Source organism: Diadema antillarum, unplaced genomic scaffold (assembly GCF_040938485.1).
Source record: "Diadema antillarum isolate AM-2024a unplaced genomic scaffold, OU_Dant_1.0 scf00000037, whole genome shotgun sequence".
Classification (NCBI taxonomy): domain Eukaryota; kingdom Metazoa; phylum Echinodermata; class Echinoidea; order Diadematoida; family Diadematidae; genus Diadema; species Diadema antillarum.
The window spans coordinates 2,295,009-2,319,882 of record NW_027270926.1 but is presented as its reverse complement, the minus strand read 5'-3'; the positions used below and the strand labels follow the sequence as shown (position 1 = coordinate 2,319,882).

The 24,874-nt window shown below is 37.7% G+C and overlaps 1 protein-coding gene across 1 annotated transcript; it reads right to left on the bottom strand.

Moving 5' to 3' along the window:
* Positions 1-285: 285 nt before the first annotated feature.
* Positions 286-24,332, bottom strand: LOC139709380 (uncharacterized). The gene is made up of 16 exons (XM_071621345.1): positions 24,245-24,332; positions 22,935-23,071; positions 21,676-21,749; positions 19,277-19,406; positions 18,405-18,570; positions 15,601-15,656; positions 14,971-15,025; positions 12,266-12,376; positions 11,559-11,669; positions 10,238-10,474; positions 8,981-9,042; positions 7,736-7,822; positions 6,839-7,214; positions 5,581-5,718; positions 4,489-4,544; positions 286-3,314 (listed from the first exon to the last, which is right to left on the bottom strand). The coding sequence occupies exons 2-16, from the start codon at positions 23,019-23,021 to the stop codon at positions 3,237-3,239; spliced, it is 1,824 nt and encodes a 607-aa protein (XP_071477446.1). The 5' UTR covers positions 23,022-23,071; positions 24,245-24,332; the 3' UTR covers positions 286-3,236.
* Between the last annotated feature and the right edge of the window lie 542 nt (positions 24,333-24,874).

Here is a 24,874-nt window from a genome sequence, read left to right as displayed (position 1 = left end):
TTGGTAAAATTTGCAAAAATAAACAGCTCTTATAGTGCATGTATTCTATTGGTACTGGATGAGAGTATATCGAACTTTTTCCCACATGCCTTAATACAAAACAAGGCTACCAATCAAATGGTAAGCAATCTAAACAAACTGCAAGATGGACATTATAGAGTGGATCTTATCTATCCTTGCTGCCATCAAATTTGTGTCGGGATCTCTAGGTCTTTTAGCCTGTGCTCCCAACTAGTTATAAACCCATTGAGGAGGAGCTGATATTGCTACAACACTCATTTTCCATAGACACCTGCACGAATATACTTGGGACTAGACTTCAACAGGTTAGCACTGATGACACCACACATGAATGCATTTTGAATTCAGAGTTTCTGCTTGACAACCCCAATCCCCCCTAAATCTACCAGTAAGGCAATTTTAACAGACTGCACTTAGGTTTAAGGCTCTGAGTTTCTCCTCTTACTGATGAAAGGTATGCTGAATATTATTTTTAGATCTTTCAATCCATTTACTCTATCCACTGTTGTTGACATAGCATTTATGTCTGCAGCATAGAGCAGACGTCATAAAGTCAGAAAAATCTAGGCTGTGAAATATTGCATTCTTCAATCTCTATGTCCACTTTTAACTACCATTACATTCATATGGACTTCTGTCCCTATAAACAATATTAAGCATTTCATATTTTCAATGAAATCACACATATCTAAATACCTATTAAATATATATGCCAGTATAGCAAGAATTGATAAACAACTCATTGATTGCAAATGCCTTTATTCTTCAATACATTCTCCAGATAAACATTTCTCATAAAATAAATTTATTGTAATTGTATATTATCGGTCATTATTTTTCATCTCTGGATCAACAGCTACAAGACACAGATCAATTAAAGAAGGCTTGTACTGAAATGTTTACAAAGACATATAAAATAAAAAATTCAAATGAATGGAAAGATGTAAATCAAACATATCACAGAGCAATTTGTGCTAGTAGAAAGTTTTGGGGAAACATTTAACCACTAAACCATCTATCAATACACCTGTCAAAGTCCACCGGGCACGTAACCATCATGCACAACACAACTCATTCTTGATCACATTATTATGTGCACAGTGTGATCACATTATCACAAACTGTTTGTGAATTGACTTGCCGTTTTTACTTAAAATAATTCAATATTGTTTGTTGTTATCAGTGCAAGGTAGACAAACAAAGGGGAAAAATCCCACAAAACATGTAAAGAGGAGAAAATCAAAATGGGCTGGGAACCTGCCTATCATTTGGAATTGTGCTTGAATATCAGAGTTAGAAGTGGAATATCATATGCAAAACAGTTGACAGAACATTCGTATCTCCAACTGTGGCTCAATTCTTATGCTCTCAAATGTTTGGAGCGGTATCGTGGAAAACTTTTTTTTCATATCAGATATTGGTATACCAATAAGAAAAGATAGTGTATTTACTAAGTTGTACACAGATTAGAAATGATTTTCTGAAAATTATCTCATTTTGGCAAGGACATGCCCTTCATCTGAAATCAGTGGTACTTGCTGACTATACCTAAAAAGAACAAGGAAAGTAGCGGCAGCTGTTGCACTCCCTTTTCAAGATATTGCATCTCTGTCCAAGGAAAAACAAAGATGTGCGTACAAAGCGTAAAATGGTTCTACAGATGTGCATGGAAACTGCAAGCAAAATACAGTCAGAGATTACGTATTTATCATAGTAGGAAATTTTTTTATCCATTTTTATGCCACATCACACTATCTAATTGAAAAAGTAAAAAATAAACAGGGCATATCAGCAACTACGTTGTACATATATATTTTTTTCTTCCTGTATGTTTTTAAATGGTAAAAATGTGACAAAGCCTAAATCACTTGTCTTTCTACTAGACAGAAAGAATATTTAGATGACATTTAAAATGAATAACCATGCAATTGGCATATCATACACAAACTATAATGCATCCAGTCATAATATCATGCATTGCATTTGTTGCAGTGCTATGGTAGTTTCATGCACTATAAAGAGCCTTTTACAATCATACAATCAAACGCTTCTCATAGTCATGGGACATTTGGAATTAACGGTCAGAAAAATACTGGAAGAATATATGGACAAATACTTATAAGTACGCCAAACTCAGTAATCCAAATACAATGTCTAAATGGTATCACTTAATGTAGACTACTGTTGACTATATTTCAGGACATCTACAACTTACATGTTTACTCTCGGATAGGTACAACACGTTAGCATGACAATGCTACAGTCACAAATGAAATCTGTATTTTAAGTGCTCAGGTGTTTGAAGTTAGATCCAAGGCATGTGGTCACATGTCCACATAAGTGAATACTGACAGTTTGGCTGAAGTTAAATTCCACTTTAAACCTTCCCCGTCTCCTTGGCAACTTGCTCTGATTTTCACCAAAATTACAACTGCAGATGACATTTCCATTGAGGATACAATTTGTCAAATGCTGGACCAAACTTACATGAGACAGATTTGGTGAGTAGAAATATGAAAAAATTCTTTCATCCACCTCCTTGTTCACATGGAGCTGGTGGCATCTAAAAGATCCTTCCTGGAAAAAAAACATCTAGTCCTAAGTGTGCATGTTGCTGTGGATAATTTTGTCTGCATGATCATGTTCCACAAGTCTTGAAATCTGGGGAAGATGATTTGCTATTCTAAAGCTCCTATCAGTATCAACTCTGTCCAAGATCCCTGGAGATTATTTGCTTACTGGAAGATCATACCTCAAGCCGAAGCCTGATGTGAGGCGGCCACTAGGCTACATTTGTAGATGCAGAAGACATCCAAGACTAAAATATGTGATACATGCTCAAGGTTTGTACACATCTCTTTTCTAAGATGTCTCAGTTCCAATGTGTCTACATCTTAAAGTTATACAAATGTAGTTGTTATACAAGCGAGTGTGAACCCTTTTCATTTATTTGTGTGTTGTTGTTGTTTTTTTTTTGGTGAACGAGTAAGGTATTCACAGTGGTATGCTTCTGCTCGAAATATGAACGAGTGTGAACACTTCCGATTTGCTTGTGCAGGTGTCTCTGTCCATATGTAGTGCTCACATCTAAAAACTTACATGTTTAACACAAACAAACACGAACGATTTAGTTTGGTTGCGCTGCTGTCTGCCAACAGAACTTGGTGTCTGTCACAGTTTCTGTGAATGCATCTTTGGTGGAGTGCGGAGAGAACTTAAATCAGTTCCACATAATTTGCCGGGAAGAGTCCCTCCTTGCCCCTGCACACGCCTTTCCACCATCCATCATCAATCTGACGAGAAGAAAAGGATGAACACAAGAATAAGACGTATTGGTGTTTTGACATCCATTATCACGATGCATCACAGGTAAAACATACGATGTACACCTCTCACGCAGGCAGGGTAGAGTTTTCACATTCAAAGAAGAATTTCTGAACACAAAGGCATCACAGTGTGAAATGCGAAAGAATGTTGAGAATATGAGCAGAAATCAAGGAAATACTAAAAAAAAAAAGGTTGTTACCAGTTGAATGTCACTTATCAACGTACAGTGTCTTTCTCATCATTTGTTGATTGCGTTAAATGTTACCGTTTCCACACCTATTAACCTGAAATTTTCTCCTTGTTTATTGCTTCCCTTATAATTGGGCATGTTCAAGATAAAGAAAAGGTACTGGTATATCATTCTTTACATGTCTGTCATGCCAGAGAAAGCTGTTTCCTTATGCAAGTACAACTATTAGTTCAGCTTCTAGTTTATCTGCATTTTTTTAACACCACAGTATGATCTAAAAACAACATCCTCCATTGGGTGAAATTATTTTGCAAAACAAATGTATTGTGGATATAACACCCGCACATAAATCACACACTTGTGTGCAGGGCAAGGCATCCATGTGGTGCCTCACTCTGACATTGTGAAACTGAAAATAAAATATAATGAAATACAGTCAACCTTGCCTAAGTTGAATCTATTTGGACTGAAGAAATAGCTCTGATTTAGAGAAAATTCCACTTACGATGTACAAGGGATTAAAGTCAACAGAATATACAGAGAAGGACTTGAAAAGACCTTTGACTTTAATAGGCAATCATTTGACTTATGCGAGATCAACTTAAGCAAGGTTGACTGTTTAAATACAGTCTCTTGACAACTGTTCATATCCTGCAAAGTATGCTGTTGGACTGTCCCATCAATAAATGTCTCTTGACAGAAGTTTGACAAAATCTAATTTTTGTTCTAAAGTAGGAAGATATAGGTAATGCCTCCCCCCCCCCCAAAGTTTAGTAGTTCAGGAGCTTTTTTTTGTTATTGATTGTCAGCTGATTACCCAGAAATGGCACCACAAATATATAACTGCCCCCCTCCCCACCAATTTAAAAAATGCAGCACCTGCCCTGAGGTGCGCAAGAAAAACACAACAAATTAGTAGCTGAGTGGTATATTCTAACAGAATATCATACCGTTTCGACGTGAGTGATGATTTCACCGGGGTCAAAGGTCAATTCATCATCGGCACCTGAAAAAGAGGTTAATAAGTGCACATACGCACATATTAATATCAACAGAGCAGGCAACAGGAGTCATAATAATTTTTGTTTTAATGTGACAAATCAAATTTGAGACATGCTACATGTAAGTCATAAAGCGTAGTATTGAAAAATATATCTGATAATTCTATGGAAATATTGTTGGTGCCATTGTTGAGATAATTTGTTGATATCAACAAAAATATCTTGAAAGGCACCATAACTAAATAAACAGATAAATAAATTGATAAATAAATGAATCACAAGAGAATAAAAAAAATATGGCAAGGGATATTGACTTGACTTGAAAGGGGAAAATCATGATCTGTGGCTGCATGCGATGTAAACTTTTACAGCCGTTTAATTGATATTATATTTTTCTCATGATACAATGTAGATGAATACAATCAACCTCAATGTAATTATGCACAATGCCAAATGATCACTAAAATGATGGAATATTCAAATTATCCTTCCTCAACTACGTGCCAAAAGTCAATCATGTGAAAAACACTACTCTACGAGAGGTTGCTGTGGTTGTGTGTTAAAGACCCCACATCGAGGAGATGATCTGGCGGTAAGTTTTTTAAAAATATGCGTTTTCTGCAAACTTCACTGACTTTGGGTTTGCAGTGTTTTCTACCTAATTTCATGAGCTTGAAACCATGAAATAAAAAAAAAAGATTGTTTTCCAAATTTCTGAAGATCTTTCTTTTCCACATTTCATTTTTTTATTCACCTATGAGGTGCGTGTAGATTGCATGTGGAAGTACACAGAAAAACCCTACAGATACTTTAAAGATAGTAAGCAGTAACCTCAAAGCTTTGACATAATCATAAATAGTATGTTGTTTATGAGTGCACCAAGTTTTAGTTTCATCTGATAATCCCTTCATCATAGCTATGATGGAGTCGTAAACTCCCCCTGTTGCATATACAGGTTCTTAAAGCTGAGAATCTGTTCTCACAGAATTTGACTTTTGACCTTCCTGATGCAATGTCACACATGAGATTGCTCTGACTTACTGGCTTGGTAGTCATAAAGAGCCTGTGCCCTCAGTCCGTCCTGGCTCTGTGGAACATCCTCGTACGTGCACTCCTCGGTTTGTTCCGTTTGCGGCGGGAGGTCCTCGTACGTGGTGTCATCCTCCACTGGAGCACGATCTGAACAAAGTCACCACAACGCAAGGGCTTTATATTATTAAAAGCGACATGCACAATCGATTGTACACATACACCAAACTGCTCCTAATACACGCCATTTATGCAAGATCAGGGCCCTGTTGCATAAAACCCTTACCGCTGGACTAACCGCTCCTTTCTAGCGGTAAGTCTTCAAATTAGCGGTAAATTTTATAATCCTTGATGCTGATTGGCTGTGACACCTAATTTTGACGGTAGTTACCATTGAAATTCAACGGTAAGTTTTATGCTACGGGCCCCAGATGTTTCAATGCACACTGTAAACGTGAATATTTTCACTCAAGTAATTTTCATGCTTGGCTAGGTAATATGCAATAAAAATAATATTTAAAAAAATGGCACGGTTTTATTTTCATATTTGCTTCTGGTTGCTTGAAATGTGCGAAAATTTCCACACGGCTGAAACTTCCACTTTCACAGAATATCATTCATGTCAGACTGCAGCTATCAATGTTGGTCCAAAAAGCAATATTTCAACATCTATACTGTAACTACAATTCCTTTGAGACAGTCTTCTCCTCATATGGCAGATTATGTAAGGTTGATACTGTTAAGTGCTCATTTACCTGGTTCAAACAGCAAAATATTGAGGCTTTTTCCAAAATGCATTTAAAAAACAAGCCTCTTTCTCCCTGCTCTCATCCTAGTCCTTTCAAAAAGTGAGTAAGGATCTTATGTACACATGCACTGGTTATAAGCTGCACTTGTTTAAATGCCATACCTTGACTTTACATCCTATCTGAGTGACACAGTACTCTTGTCTCTCAACAAAAAGAACATAACAGTACACAGTATTGAACAAAACACCTCAAGTGTTTCAAGCATGTGTTTTACATTGTACCTTCTAATCAAGCTTGTTGCCTTTTATGAGGTGCATAGAATGCAGTTTGCCATTAATATGTGGGAATGTCTGATTAAAAGCTCCTTATGATGATGCATAAAGACTTAAAGGAAAGAAGGCTGACATCACATAAACCAATACCAAGAAAATGCCCCACGTATGTTTAGATAAAAACTGGAAAGTTTACTCATCTTTGAATATAAAGACACGAAACATTCCTCTGCTTTTGAAAGTACTCACCAACTTCTTCATAGGTCTGCTGAAAATCATCAGGGGGCTGGTCGTAGGTAGCGCCAGCATCCGTGTCGGCGTACGTGTCCTCTGGCTCCGCGTAGTTGGTCGTGGCAGTCAGGTCGCTCGTGTCCTCGTAGAGATTCGGCTCGTCGGGCGTGGCGGGCAGGGGCTGGCTCTGCTTGGGGACGGGAGGCATCTGTCTCGCCCCTCCTCTCGGAGGAGGGAGCTGCGGGGGTTGGTCTTCACTCTGCTCCTCCCGTGATGGCGAGGGATCTTGGCGGGGTGGGAGCACAGGTTCCCTGGCTGGCTCAGGCTCCCTAGCCTCATCCTCTGGCTCGTCTGGAAGTGTCCGATGATGTTCTGCCAGCGCCCTCTGTCGCTCCTGAATAAAATTGCCACAATAAATAACATGGAAAACACTACAAACAAGAAAACTTCAATCAAAAGACATTAGGGTCTGACATTTCTATTGATGAAGACATACAAATTTGAAAGCTTGTTTGAAAGATCTCCTTTTCACCATGAACATCTCGTGGGAGCACATCTGATTATTTACACAGGCACGCTTTTGCTTCTTGAATTTATCTGCCTCACTCAACTGTGAATTACTGGGGGAATTTTCACTTGCCACACACGTACACGCACACATGTACAGAGTACATCGTATAGTGTGACTACACACCTTTAATAGCAAAAATGAACAATTTATGTACACAAACCTCTTTCCTTTATAATGACTACTTTAGCTGATGATTTTTCTTTTTCTAAAATAGGACTGCTGCTGTTAATCTTCCCAGGACTACTAAGTAATCTATAGGGCAAGGTTCCTAAAACAAACTGGGTGAAAATGGGGGACCAAGAGATAACAAGCCCCATTTTAGAACAGAGGCCAGGAAGACCTACCTCCTCCTTTCGTTTGTTCTCCTCCCTCTCCCTCTGTTCTCGTTCTTGCCGCCTCTTCCGCTCTTCCTCTGCCCTCTTCCTGCTCTCCTGCAAACAAGGATGATGATGAAAGGAGCAGCGGAGGACATTTGAAAGGATTCATATATTATAAGGATGCATATAATTGTGGATGAGCAGGAGTTCAATACTTTAGACACGTACCTCACCTGGCATTTCAAACTTATAGTCTGTTATTGGACATTCCTTTCATGCAGTGTACACACATTTGATTTCAATTATGACCAACCTTTGTAGTGCACATACAGTGTAAGGGCCTAAGCTTGTTGCATTGCTTTTTAAAAAAAATTAAAAATTAGCAGAGGGAGCCATTTTTGTTTGTTTGTTTGTTTGTTTTTTTGTTTCTTATTCACTAGGGCTCATAATCAGGATTATCCACCTGATAAAGGAGATATAAAAAATATATATACATTTCATAGTAATTTGTTCCATCTTCTACGTGTGATGGGCCCAAAGGGGCCTAACTGCTGGCATTCCCTCTAATATCAATATCAAGGAGATTTCAAAGAGCTATCTGAAACATACTTGTGTGGTACATGCATCTTAGTTGGTGATAATTCATTCCGAAATTTGGGAGGTTCCATAAAATTTTACGTCGGGAAGCACAGAAATGCTTCATTTTTCAGGGATCCCGCAGCAATCCCAAGAAGTCTTGGCAGATCTGTAAGTCTCTTCTCACAGACATGTGAAAAGTGGGAGCATGAGATGTGCAAACACAACCTGACATGCAGAGCAAAGGTTTCAATGATAACATTTTTTTTTTTTTTTTTGAATGGGCTCTTGAACACTTATGGCCAATGGTCAACAATGAATTGTTGACCAATTATTCACCAATGGTCAACAATGAATTACCTTTTAGAGACTTTGAACACATCAAAGGATAAATAATTCTTCTATACACTTTTTTTTTTCTTCTCTCCTCTCTCATTTCCTCTTACTTAGAAGCACAACATACAGTGTATTCATCTTGGGGTGAAAATGATTTACCAGGTAAAAATTATTGACATTTGAGCCATTAAACTCACTTCCATATCTGAATGGGATATCGGTTTTCTCTTTTCCGTTTTCCCCATCTCCCTTGCTCATTGCCAATACGGCAATTCATACTGGTAGCCACCTAGAAGATTAAAATTTCCTGAATTTTGTGAGGGATTGTAGTTTTTTTTTCTAGACATATAACAAACTCACCTCTTCACCTGCCTGTGCCATCTGCTCAAACTTGTTCCTCAGGCTACCAGCCCCACCCTTTGCTGCAGGTGATGGAAAAATTGCAAATCATTATGTAGGTCTCGCTTGTGTGTAACATTTACATGCACACTGCCACCATCTAAATTTCCTCAATTATAACACTGCCATTTCCTTTCACTTATGGCAGTATTAAAGGACAAGTCCACCTTCATATACATAAGGATTGAGAGAATGCAGCAATTTTAGTAGAAAACATCAGTGAAAGTTTAAGGTAAAACAGACAATCCATTCAAAAGTTATGAATTTTTGAAGTTTCAGTGCTGCCATCACTGGATATGAAGACTACTACAGCTTGTGATGTCAGGTGCGTAGAAGGATATAAGGAAAGTATAAAGAAAATTCAACATATTTTCACTTTTCTCGCATGACAATAGAGCACTTGACTTGCCTCTTTCAGAAGGCAGGAGGAATAATACTACCCTTAACATATGTCAGTAGCGAGTTGAGGGAATTTGTACTTTTTTCAAAAAATGAAATTTTGTGGAATTCTCTTTATATTTTCCTTATATCATCTATGCATGTGACATCATACACTGTAGTAGTCTTCTCATCCAGCAGTGACTATGCAGACACTTCAACAATTCATAACTTTTGAATGGATTGTCTGATTTTCCTCAAAATTTCACTGATGTGTCAACGACTGGTATTGCTGAATTTTCTCAATGTATATGAAGGTGGATTTGTCCTTTAAGGGGTGATGCATTACCTGTTCCTCTGAGCATATGTTTCAGCTTACACAAGTGCATTGTTTCAATGCTTATCGCTCGAGGGCAATTTGTATTCAAAGAATTATTTTAGGGTTTATATGGGTTTATATCTATATATGTGTATATATAATAAATATATATATAGGCATATGTATCATAAAATATAACACATAACGGCTACATACACACATCTTATATATTCTAAAGTTCTTTCTTTCTACGTATAACATTTAAGAACTTTAAAATGTAAATTCCTTCTTGTTGAAACTACACTCTGCTCCCGAACACCACAAAAGCAAAAATACTTATGCAAATTCAGTTGCAGTTTGCTTCAGTTATCATCAACAATACGAAAAGCTTAACAAAGCCTTGAGGAGAAAACATTCTCTTTCAGCATATACCAATATATTTCAATGTGTATTCACAAAAAGATAAATACACACACATCATATTGTGTTTGTTTGTTCCTAAAAATATGAACACATCAAACCTGGAGGCTGTGGTCTTGTTCTCTGGTATGAAGAGGAAACCCCTCGCATGTCATCAAATGATCCCGCTGAAGCATCTTGCTTGTCTGTCTCCACCCCAAATTTGCCTCCGAAACCCTTTTTCATGTCTGTCTGTGACGGGTGCAGCTCTGTCTTGGTCTCCGAGTCAAACGCGAGGGCACTCTGGTCCATGCGATCCTTCTGTACCCCATAGCGACCACCAAAACCCTGTGCATAGTCTGATATGAGTACACAAACAGCATTTAATACATCTCTTGCACCCAAAACTATATCATGTGACCATTCCATTTTCAGGTTCATAGTATTCATAAATGTTTAATGATTTGCTACCGAATCTCCAGAAATAAAAATCTCCCTTTAAAAAACAAATAAATAGATAAATAAATTAAAAATTTTAAAAAATAAACAAAATATATATATTGCATTAAAAAATATACTCCAGGCCACATATCGCTGCATGTCATGACAGAAATGTCATTGATATACATGTGTATTATGTCTACACTGAAACAACTGTGATATGATCGCTTCTGGAGTATTCATCATGACTGAAAACATATTCATTGTGGAATATTGTGTAAACTCTTTCTCATCTAAGCTTCAAACATATACAATTTATCTTTCCTTCATGCTATGGGGGCAAGCACTTAGGTCAAAGTGTCCTATTAATATTTTCATTATCAGCCATTTCTATGAAATAATCACTGTAGATTACATTTAATTCATAATCTTACAAAGCATGGAAAGTACAAATTTGAACACCAAACATAAACTGGAAGTTGATCCTTGTGTGGATATCCTTTTCAAAGGATAGTACAGTTTTGGTTGAGATGGGGATTTAGGTTTTAACTTTTTGTGAGATAATTAGGAACGACTTATATAGAATATTAAAGAACATACAATTCTAAGAGGAATATTCAAAGTTTATTTGATGAAAATTGGTTTTAAAATGGCTGAGATATCCAAAACACAAAGCAGAAGAAAGTGGTCCTAATAAAAGCTGGGTCCCATCTTCTATTAGGTCCACTTTGTTTTTGGATATCTAAGCCATTTCAAAACCAATTTTAATGAAATAAACTACTAATTCCTCTTAGAATTGAATGCTCTCTAATATTTCACAAAAGTGGTTTCAATAAATTATCTTGAATCTTCATTTCAACCAAAACTATACCATCCCTTTAAGCATCAGTGTAGGCTTGTCTTGGACCAATATGATTCCAGCATTAAAAAAACAAAAACAAAAACAAAAAACAACATGATACACATTAGAGTCATAGGAGCCACTGCTGCCTACAAACCAACCTTTCTGTGAGGCATGCTTCTCAGTCTTGCCCTGGTAGTCGAAGCCGAGAGCTGACGAATCCTGCCGGTCTTTCTGTACTCCATGCTTCCCTCCGAACCCAGTGGAATAATCTAGGATGGGAGAAGGGGGCGGGGTGGGTGGAGAGTTCCCGCAGGAAGCACAAAATAAAGATAAGGGAAGTGAAGGGGGCAGTTGGGGGCTAGGTTTATATCTGCAAGCACAGTTTGTACAGTGTAAAAGGGCAGACAGACTCCTACATTTTAACCGATTTCCTTGTCAACATTGGTCAATGAACATTTTTGCACTTTGAACATAGGCTACATCGGGGTGCTGCATATCTACCTCATAACATTTCAAGAAACTTTTTAAAAATGCTACATTGGTGTTGTGAATATGAGAGAATAGTCAGGGTTTGTATCCAACAAAAACGACAATGAGATTCATAACAACTATGGCTTTATATGTTACTGCAGTCCCTTCAATATGCACCATGACTGTTAATCCCTTTCTTGCTAGAGACTTGTGGACAGTGTGTACAACACTATGAGCTTTTCTGTGCCAAACAGCACTCAGAGCACACAAGGGGTTAACAGTGATATGACTCCACTGGTGACATCTGATTCCCTTCGCTGCCAACTCAAGACTGAGATACAAAAATGTATATTGGGGCAGTGGCAGAGATGAGAATGGTTCACCAAGCACAAACCTTTCTGCGAAGCGTGCTTTTCTGTCTTGGCCTGGTAATCAAAGCCCACGGCCGACGCATCCTGTCTGTCCTTCTGTATGCCGTGCTTACCACCGAAACCGGTGGCATAATCTAGCATGGATGGCGATGGTGGGGGATGCATGCGTATAGACGGATGGGAGTAGGGAAGCGGTAAGATGGTACGAGGAGGAGAAATATGAGACATGCAAACATGCAGTGAAAATGTTAGTGACAATCCACAGATGATAGTAAATGAGCTGCTTGATAGAATAGAGTTAGACACTAGGCATTTTCATATCAGCCCAATGAAACTCCACACTCAAGATTTTTTTTTTTCACGATCACAAATTAGCACACTATTTCATTTCCTATTCAAGTCAGACCGAAAAGAATTAGCCCCAATTTTTTTTTTTTTTGAGCTAATTTGATAGCTGAGCATGCACAAACAGTATCAGGAGAGCATGTGCCTTTACCCAAAATTTGTGTGCAGGTTGCCTCTACAAGTCAAGTCACGCACGGTAGGGATGATGGGATGTACCGCTCTAATTTCATGAGGCAGATTCACATTATCAAATGGAGCATTAGTTGGCAAATCATTGTGCGATTTCACAAATTTCCTGAGTTTGGGTCAAGAAATTTTCTCGAGCTTTATAGCTTCCAAATTTGCATTAATTTGAATTCCCAATATCAAATAGCGTGCTATTTCATCATTGAGTTATGAAATTCCAAGCTCCAGATTCTGAAAATAGTGTGCTATTTCAAAACATCGGGCTGATGAGAAAATGCCTAATGGTCATTGTGAAAGACTGTAGAGTACCAAAGTAAGATATCATAGCCATTCCTCGCCACGGAAACTGGTTTCCATCACCCTAACGTGGCCCAAGCTTCTATGCGTGCACTTGGTTCCAACCAAAGCCATAACAAGACTGTGACATCATCACTTTGGTACTCTATGTCAAAGGCAAGATGCAACCAAGAATCTCCATGAAATACATGTATTGAAGAATCATTTTCTCTGGGAGATCTACCAAGTTAGTTTCTTGGCACCATTTGATATACCTCTACAGTCCCTTTAGATGCCACCAATTCCAAAAATTCAAAGAATTAAAATGCTCTAGCAATGTACATTGCAAAAACACGTTGGGAAACCATGCTGCACCCTTCTTGAGTCATCAATTAAATAGTAACACTTCAAAAATTGAACTTCATAGTAACAATGACCTCTGAGCTTTAACATACCTTATCCAAAATTTTGATCAGACCGTTCAAAATAATGAATTCTTGCATTTTTTTTTTTTACAATGGATTGACAAAGTGCCCTTCATCCATGTTTCTATCATCTACTACTAAAACACTATGTAATCAGCACTTATGTTGATGAAGGGTAATTTGTCAAACAGTTGCAACAGTCAGACTATGTTTCGCTTTACTGTAGAAGTGGATGTTTTTGCGTGACTAATTTTTCTCACTCGGCCAGGTACGAAGGATTTCTCATGTTTTTAATTCTGTGGAATCAAGACATCAGCTACTGGAGCATACAGCATGCAAAAATATTCGGGTGCTTTACTTTCGCCCTAGTTTCTGGTTGCACGAAATGCGCAAATATTTCAACACCGCGAAAATGTCAACTTTATCAGTATTTACAATTAGTGTAAAAGGGGTCCATACAATTTTTTCGAGTATTAAACAAACATACGCATTTTAGAACTGTCTTCATTTCTGACTCCAGACTGGAAAAGTTTTTTGTTTTGTTTTTTCAAAATGCTACTCATAAAACAAGGATCTTCCTAATATCCCTGATCAGTTTTATGAAAGATTACTGTTTACATTTGTTTCAGCTAGAGTATACGAGTAGCTGGCTCAATGATCTTTCTTCTCTTAATTTACAAACTACCTGATTTTGTGTGCACAGTTTAATACACACAAAATAAAGTACTGCTGAAATTTTGCAAATTGAGATGATTATGAGAATATCCAGTTATTATGAAGATTATCCGACCACCTCGAAACAGATGTATTGGGTTAAGGAAAAAAAAAACCCTGTGCATTGAAAGACGACAATCTGGGACAGGCCAGATTATCCAATGGGCAGATATGAATTTATCACAGGTCTTAAAGCTTGTACAATGTAAGCTGTATACTTAGACAGTGTAGTAAAAAAAAAAAAGAATTAAGGTGACTGACTGATGTATGATTTTGGCAAAAGGTCAGCACATAATCTGAAGCTGTGTGTGACAGATCTCACGATGAGATAACATGTTCACAAATAAAGAAAGAAAACTTTGCCTTATCAGCGATGAAGAAATGTGAAATTGATGTACTCGTAATGAAACCAGCTGATGCAGTCTCATTGCAACGTGTGAATGCATTACATGTTGATTGGGGCATTGTTGAATAAATGTACGGACAGGAACATGAGAATGTTAATGTGATGCGATGTAAAGATGAAATAAATGACTACAGTAAACCAAAGGACCATCAGTCAGTGTACATTTTGCGGTTGTAAAATCGCTATGGCCTTGATTGCCCGTGTGAGTTTAACATGGAAAATTCATCAAAGAATTTCCCATTTACAATGTTTTAGCAGTTAATTATTGCTGGCATACGATTGCGCATAACCTTGTTAATCAACCACATCCATGAATCATACAAGAAATTTGACATAGGAAATGTCAAACATGAAATTGGGTTCGATGACTACCAACCTTTCTGTGAGTCGTGCTTGGACAGGCCTGTCTGGTAGTCCCATCCCACTGCACTCTGTGTTGGATGGAGAAGGCAAAATTTCAAAATGCAACACATTTCAATCAGTCTAGACTAAAATGAATAATTTCTCTCACGATGGAACAAATTTGTTCGATATCTCCACATCCAGGCATGAAACTTTACACCATACATGTAGCATGACAGAGACTCATATCCAAGCTTAATTTGCATTTAAAAGTAGCTATGGCCAAATATAGAGATTTACAATTGTTACACACTGCGGGAAAAAAAAGAAAGAAAGATGACAATAATCACAGGTGCTTGGTTTTTGGTCAGCTGTTACCATGGAAACTGCAGTGATCCTAACCTGCCATCATTCCACTTTGATAAAACAGAGAGAAAAAAAAGAAGACATTTTGGGCCTCTTTTCCTGAGAAAAGCATTCCTAAATCTTAATTTCCATGAACTTCAGTTGCATGGTTACATCTCATGGCTGCCTGGCTCCTGCCTAGCCTGTCATCATCAGCTGGTACGATTGTAATAGTATTTTTTTTTTTTTAACCATTACATGCAAATGAAACAGAAATCTAAATCTGTAATGTTTTTATTTTTTTTAAGGGTAAACTCACCTTGTCCATACTTTCTTTTTGCACACCAAACTTGCCTCCAAAACCTGATGCATAGTCTGCAGTCAAAAGAAGAAGCAAGATTAGGTTTCTGCTACCTATTTTTGTTTGAGTGAATGGTAACAATGATCACTTTCTAAAAACAGGAATACCACAAGGAAACTGCATAGCCACACATTTTGTACCATGGTGAAATTATTCTGATGTTACATGCATAATATTCATATGGAGAACCTGCAATACATGATAATAATATTTCCGTGCACATGCATCCTGATAATATTTCTCAAAACCTGCAAAGAGGGATTTCATCACAATAAAAAAAATAAAAATCAACTCATGTATCATGCTGACACTAGCAGTAGCAAGGGTAACAGGAACAATGTCTATAAGATTCATTTATACATTTTTTTTCCTCGATATATCCAACTTCACAAAGCATGTCACATGCAAGCAGGTCTAAGTAACATGATATCTACCAGGAGAAATGTTATCTGCATACATGTTCATGGCCGCTAAAAAAAAAGAAATAAAGCTGTTGTCAAGTATAAGATTAAACTTGTAATAAAAAAACAAAATAGAAAGCAGTCAATACGGAAAAGAGTGCTGCAAAGCACACTGCTCTTCCTGTGTAGTTTACTTTTGTCTCATGAATTAAATAAACAAGTCTTTTTTGTCATTGAAAGAATGTCATATTTTGGGGAATGCTCTATGTTTTGATGCAAAATGCATCAAACGCTATTAAGAGTCTCCTCTGCGAACACATACACACACAGTGCATTGATAAGTTATCTTATGTGACGGACTGATTTTGCAACAATACATATTGACCATAGACACCTGCCCGAGTATACTCGGGACTCGTCCTCAACAGGTTAATAATGAAACCTGAACAGATACTGCCTGTGTGGGTGAACATAACCATATAGATGATAGCAACAACCCTCATCATCAATGGAGAGTGCGAGAAACCCATCCATACCTCACTCTCCGTTGTTACAAGTGAGATACTGTACAAGCGGAAATTTGAGTTTCAATGATAACGAGCTATCTAATATCAGGATCTAATATCATCCCCAAAGATAGTCTTGATAGTTCAGTCGAGCAAGATATTTGCCACAGCATTTTATTGGCAGCAGCCTGTCGTAAGAATTACTACACATCAAACACATTAGACAGAAATGTGATGATGAAAAAAGGGAAAAAATTGTGCTTGGTCAATCATGTTTCTATGTGAACATGATTAAAGGCATAATTTACCATTTGCACATGAAACAAAAACTCAGCATTAGTGCTTTATATTGTTCTAAAATGTGAGTTAGGGATAGAAACAACCAGTGAAAAAAATTGAATTGGCAAAAGCAATGTTAAGTATGGTTAAATATACAAAATGTGAACAATAGTTACAATAATATAGATAATAATATAATATACTAAAAATGTTTCCAAATGAAACCATCTACAGTTACAGTTTATTGAGAAAAATACAGATATCTCCTTTATTTCAAGCTTTCCTGTGAAAAATTTATATGATACGATGTTTTGTGGTACAAGACCGTGCACATGTGCATTAAATGTCATATCTCGATCTTTTTTTTAATCACTGTTCCCAAAGCTAAACAGGACCTTTAAGTAAGTGTCATGCATGCATGTATAAACATGTGTGTGTGTATGTGTGCATGTGTGTGTGTGATTCTATGTCTAGTAATCGTCGTCATGACTGTGGTGTTCATACATAGCTGATAATTATCCCAGCACAAGTTGAAACTAGACACATTTGAGGAAGTATTAAGTAACTGCACTTCAGCTGGGCGGAAGGTACACATACTACTTAACACTGCATTACTTCCTGATACCAGAATACCCATTGTTAACAAAATTTGTTTTGTTGGGTTTTTTTGTTGTTAGGAAAAGCATGATGTCACAATGCTGGGGAGACATGTATCATTTCCTGATTGGCTGACTGACCACGGGCAGTCTGCCAGTAGGAAGTGTCTGTCGACAGATAGTGTGCAATTCAGATATTTACAATCATTAGTGTCTATCGGCACACAATTGTTGTTGTTGTTGTACCAGGGACGTGGGGAGGGGTTGAAAGTAGTCTATACAGAAAAATTGATAAAACTTTTGTAGTTTTGTAAGATTTTAGAATGTCATAGCAAATGATTCCATCTCATAGATACAGGAAGCAATTATGAGAAATAGATTGAATTTAAAGGACAAGTTCACTTTCACAGACATATGGATTGAGTGTAGCAATACTAGTGGAACACATCAGTGAGAGTTTGAGGAAAATCGGACAATCTGTTCAAAAGTTATGAATTTTTGAAGTTTCTGCTCAGTCACTGGATGAGAAGAATAATACTACCCTTAACAAACGCCAGTGAAAAGTCAAGGAAATGTGCACTTTTTTCAAAAAATACAATTTTCTAAAATTCTCTTTATATTTTCCTTATACTGTTCTATGCATGTGACATCATACACTGTAGTAGTCTTCTCATCCAGCCGTAACTGCGCAGATACTTCAAAAATTCATAACTTTTGAACACATTTCCCCATTTTCCTCAAAGTTTCACTGATGTGTTCTACTATTAAATATAGCTGCATTCATTCACTCCACATGCACATGAAGGTGGGATTGTCCTTTAAATTCCATGACACAATGAAAGAAGATACAATCGACTTTTTTTGTCCCAAAATAATCACTCTATTCTCATTTTTCAATTTGAAGTGTATTTGTTTAATATTCATATTCACAATTGTTCCAGTGGGACTCAACGATAATGATTCACACCGGCACATGATACCTTTCTGCGAGGCATGTTTGTCGGTCTTCCCCTGGTACTCGAACCCGACCGCTGACTTGTCAATCCGCTCCTTCTGAACACCGTACTTGCCCCCAAATCCCTTGGCGTAGTCAGCTTGTGACGCATGCTTGCTGAGAGAGCTCATGTGATCGTGCCCTACAGCAGACTGTAGAGAACGAGACAAAAACAAAAACAACACAAAGTGAAGTAATCACATGCCAATATCTTTGCTGGCAAAGCTTGCCTATAGAATTGCAAGCTGCTATCCAGTATCTGTGATGACATGTGTGAAAATAAATCAAAACCATGACTACATTGCTACTTTTTTCACGTATTCATTTCATTCATGTCTTTCAATGTCTATATTAATGACTTCAAGATTTCAGCTCTAAGTCTAAAAGCAATCTGTAAAAAGCAAAAACAACAAAATTACTTGAAAGAGCTACAAATTGTAATTCATTGTTATCCTGAAACACTGGGGATACAATATCCTTTCACTGCATACCAGGGGGGCATTTCGTGAAGCACTTTGCTAGATATTTTTTCTGACATGCTGTTACAAGCTACTGAAATCCTTGAATCTGATTGGCTGAGAGCAAATTTGTCCAACAAATTTGTCGGACGAAATGCTTCATGAAATGCTCCCCAGTTCAATCAATATCATTTCACACTGTTTTGTGTAGGCACCCAAACTCTCCTTTTCATCTTAACACGCACTCGATGCATGAGCGCAACTATGGCAAGAGAAAATTTGCACTCTCCCTTTAACACTGCATTGCATTCTGGGAATATCGCATGTAGTGTTCTCTCTGTCACCGTCTTAAAGTGATGGGGGAATGGTTTAACAGGAAAGACGATCAAGGAGTGCTCACTTTGTCCATTCTGTCCTGCTGAACTCCAAACTTTCCTCCGTAGCCGTACGAGGCCTTGGGAGCGTTGGCCAACTCCTTCTCCTTGAGCTTGGCATCCTCGTCCTTCACCTTCTCTCGAAGGGAGTGAATACTGTGGAAAATGAGCCAAACGGATGCGAACTCAATGACAGCCACAGAGAACAGCACATATACGTACATGTACATGTTAGTAGGATATCCAGATAATGGAAATTATGATGATGATGATATCACTATTATTATTATTATTATTACTACTACTACTGCTACTACTACTACTACTACTACTGCTACTACTACTACTACTACTACTACTACTACTACAGTTTGTACTACAGGGAATAATATTAACTTTTCTACTCTAACTTGATCAGCAATTTCAGCTGTGAAATGATATTCCAAATGGTACAATATATATTTCTATGGAAGAAGACTGCTACACAAAAGATAGTTTGTGTAGTAGTGGTGTAAAGATAAGTAGCAAATTGCGATGTAATACCAGGAAAATTATTCCCTGTACTACTACAGTTGTACTATTACTATTACTACTGGTATACTATGATGATTATGATAATGATGATAATGATAATAATAATAGTAGTAGTAGTAGTAGTAATAATAATAATAATAATAATAATAATAACAACAACAACAACAATAATAATAATAATGATAATAATAATAATAATATTAATAATAACAATAATAATAATAATAATAATAATAATAATAATAATAATAATAATAATAAAAATAATAATAATAATAATGAAGCAGTGTAATAACAACAATAAATGATAACAATACTACGAAAATAATAAAAGGAAATAAAATGTCATAGAAAGAGAATGGTCTAGTTATTGCAATCAATCCTACACACTCTGACCCTCTGGGAGCGTTATGACTGCCATGCTGCCACTTTTCAGTGATCTCATGCTAGAGACATCCACAATGACATTCAACTTCCTATGCAGTACTAGATAGTAACATTGTGGGTAATGTGTCTTGCAAGCAGGACATATATACCGTAAAACAAGGAATGTTTGCGAGCATTTTAATTTTGCGAATTTCGCGAGAGCCAAGATTCGCGAAATCAAAAAATGTACACGAAAGTTCTTGTCTACACTATATGCATTAAATGTTAAGGCCGTGTCACACCATAACGCGGGCTTGTGGCGAGGAGGTAGTTTCCAGCACGTAGAAGATTTTCAGCGGGCGAACAAGAATGTTTGCAATTTTTATTCATGCCTTGTCATACCGTACGGGGGAACTTCTGCGGCTTGACTTGCGGGGAAACAAATTTACTCCAAGGAGCTCTCCGCAGTTGGTCCGCACCTGACAGTATCTAGCGCGTAGTTGCCCGGAGGTGCTCACGCAAGTCCGATTTAACCGCAGCCAAGTTTTGAGCATGACCAAAACTTTTTCCGGGTGAGTCGCGGGAATGCCCGTAGAGGTCCACGCAGAACGCCAGTAGGAGACCCTTAGCGGCAGTACTTCCCAGGCAATTCCTACGCAGGTACTTCGCAGTCCCGTATGCAGCCAAGATAATGAAATTCTGTGAGATTTCAGCCATTCCATTAGAGGAATTCCTTCACTAAGTTGTCAGCCCCCACGCGACTGGTACAAAGGTCACACAGTATACTCGCAAGTATAACGCGTCCAGCAAGTATGAAAGACACATGCGCTGACTCGCACAAATCCTTTTCCGCCCTCAGGAATGCCCGGTATGCTAGAAAATCCCTACACGTAACAAGCCCGAGTAGCTTGCCCGGAAAGGTGTGACAGGGCCTAAACGCGGTTGCGGGTAAAAAAATATGCGTGCGCACCTCCGGGCGACTACTTTTGAGATACATGCTAGGTACTGTCATGTGCGGATATCTACGGGGACCTCCGGGTAGTCAAAATTGTTCTTTGCAAGTCGCACGCAAGGCTGGTGTGACACGGCCTTTAGAGGCAACTCTTGAAAATTTCATGCCGCCAAAAAGGCCGTCGGCTCCAATTCACGAAAATTTCATGCCGCGAAAATATCTTGTTCTACAGTATGATGTGCTTGGGCTCAAACTCTACACCCAGCTTTATACAGAAGGTGCAGTACACAGTCTACCGGACATCTGCGTCTTTACTATAAATGCATCAGTGCAGTGATGAAAAAACAACAACAAACAAACAGCATACAAAACAAAACAGAAACATGTGTTTGTTTTGTTTTGTTTTGTTTTGTTTTACATTCACAAGGATATAATTACAACATGATAAATGCTTGAATACTTAGTCTAATGAGCATACAAATGTTTAGTGGTCACATCAAATGACACCTAAGAATGCCTGATTGCCATTGTTATCACAACTTCCACCAAACCTCATGTCTTTCCCAGACTTACTTGAGTGATTCTTGACGGCCAGATCCCTCCACTGATTTTGACCCCCATCTCTGCTCCTTTTCTGAGACATCATTCTGTGTGAGGGAAATCATAAAGGTATTTGAAGAATGACCGAGGGATGGAAGGGTGACAAACTGGAACATCTTTAATCAAGTAATCAAGTCTCAGAATTCTGCTCTTCAGTGGTGTATTTTCAAATAACTTTTGACGTTCCTTTGAGTTTCATACTAGGTCAAACACTAAAATAGAAAAAAAAAATTATATGAGCCCATTTTTGTTCATACATAATGGTTGGTGTTGGTTGCAAAAATACTATAGTACCCTCTCTACTCAAATCTTTTTCCATCTTGCACCATGTTCAATACTACTATTGTTTTACATTAAATAGGTTACAAGTATTGGGTACCATACTGTTAATGAACACAAACCAACACTTCAAAATAGACACACACACAAATATGTGGTCAGAATGGCAAACAAAGTGGGACCATCAGACATGTAACGGACAATCTAAATCAAAACACCTCTAGCTGCCCTGGTACATTTCAAAAAGGAAGTCAAAGCAATTTTTATAATTTCACATACAATATACAAACATTACGTAGTACTGGTAGTGGGCAGTACATAAATTGACAGCTCCATGTAAAGATTTGTGAAATTCATTTTGGCCCTTGAGCAGAGAAACCAATACTCTGAAAAACCTGAAATGTAGCAGTGTAACTCCATTAATAGCTGGTACCTAAGTAGAATTCATACATGTTTTCTTTGAGCCCCCACTCATGAATTCTTATGGTGAAGCTGCCATGTCATAATCCTTGTTCATAGCGATTTGTAACAAATTTGAGAGCATTCTTATTCCTCATCCCAATCACTGTGAATTTTGAAACTCCGTACCCAGTTTGATAATCAATACATAGTTGTTCAAATTTATATATGTCTGAAAATCACACAGAGTTCTCCTTGAAACAACAACTAGCCAGCATATTTAAATGTATAAAAGAATAATAATAATAATAATAAAATACTTTGTAAAGTTCTGCCTGAACTTCAAGGGTCTGACTTGACTAGCATTCATGCTATTTTCTAGTTCCTTATTATTCTTGCTTTTTTCCATGTGAATGCATATTTGTAAATACATGTATGTACAATGATTATGATATTGCACCAGATTATAAATTCAAATTCATTCATTCATACATTCATTCATTCATTCATTCATTCAAATGTATAGTCCTGACAACAATATGAAGCCCACGTACCACAAAGTCTGGGTCCGTCTCCCAGTCATCGTCCTCATCCTGGGTCACAGGGACGGAGACATTGGAACCAACTTGAGCTTTCCACATGGTGAACTTTTGAGCCTCTCTCTAGAAAGAGTCTGGTGCTTTTCTTTGAGCTATGTGTAATTTAAGAAACAAAATAACACATTGCATATTGACTTCATGCAGTCTGATGCATTTGCCACTGACTTTTCAAAATGCAATTTACATAAATTTATTAGTAGTTTATAGAAGAGAAGAAAACCCAAAGATACACAAAAAGGAACACAACAAAATAAAAATCATTCAAAAGATGTTATACATACATGTACACACATTTACATACAATCCTCCCCCCCCCCAATAAGAGGAAAAACTTTGCAAGACCCATAAAATATTATTAAAAACAAATAATGATAATAAAAAAGGATGTTGAATGTCCCACCGTCCATGGCACAATGGAGTATGATGTGCAAATCAGACATTTTAAGAATGAGTTCTTGAATTAACCTGAAGCATAAATTGCTTAACCTCACTCAAATTTTAGCACTGACCCCCACATAAATGCACACTGATCGAAGGAAATTCACCCTCACTGAAAATCAAATCTTTACATATAATATATCGATGCAAATGGCATAATTATTACATAGTCTGAGAATGAGAAGAGGGATTCAATGTGGAACATATAAGAGCTGAATATTTTATGAAGTTTAAATAGGAAGAAAGACTTGCACAACTTTAAATTGAGTGGGTAGGGTCTATAGATCTAGTATTTATTACCTATAAATTTATTGTTTATCAAGAAGACGCTAGCTTTTTGACCTCACACTTTTCGCAAAATATGCGTTAAACATAACCCCAAATCGGTCGTGCCCCTGACCCTGCCTGTATCTAAATGGCACTTTCTAAATTGGGGGGGGGGGGGGGGGGGGGTATGACATGGTGACATGTCGTAAAGACACCTGCAGTATAATTATGCACAGATATCATGACCCTGACATTGGATTGCTACCGTTCACGGCATCAGCTCAGTGGAACGACACACGTACGTGCCAGAACAGAAGGCGCTACGGCAACGGTAGGCGTTCGGTGTCGCGTAGCCGTAGTAGGGCGTAATTAATGGACTATTCCATCAGTCCCACACGTATAAAACAGCATAAGGAGGAAGTGAGGCTAAGATTAAGAACATTACAAGTGGCCTTCACACCACCTAAAAATTACGAAAATAATGAGAAATTGACAATTTCTTCCTGCTATGACATTATACATGCTCTAGCATAGCAGACGTCCATGAATACAGAATTTACCTGGTTCGGAGACGATTGCTGTTCAACGCCCACTTGTACAGGGCTGCGGCTGTCGAGTCACAAGAAGATAGTATTACTCTCGCATCACTTCCGCAATAAGAGTGTACTAGATTTGTTGGCTTCAACATCAGTACCCAGAAAGCACCAGTCTCCTTACCGCTAGCCGAACGGTGATACTCACCAGTCTTCCTACTTGTTAGACCCGTTTCCGAGCAAGTGGTGTTTCTTTGCAAACACCTGTTTCATCTTAGCTATTTTCACAGCTTTGACATTGCGTTGCCAAACATTTGTATATTTCACAGTTTCTCATTGTGAAATACTTCATTATAATTTTTTTTCAGAGACAGGAACCAAGATGATTGGTTTAACTCAAGACCAAATCACAGAAAAGTGTTGATATGAGTGCGCGCAGTTACATGTGCAGGGAGGTAGACTTTCCATAAACCCTGTTTATATACTGCAGAGAACATTCTTTTGTTTGTTTGTGCAGTGGCGGATCCAGAGGGGGCGCAACCAGCGCACACCCCCTTTATTTTTCGTTAAAAACAAAAGAAATAAAAAGAAAAATAATGAAATGAAACCCGGAAGTGGCACCAGAAATATTAGTTGCCCCCCTCCCCCTTTACAGAA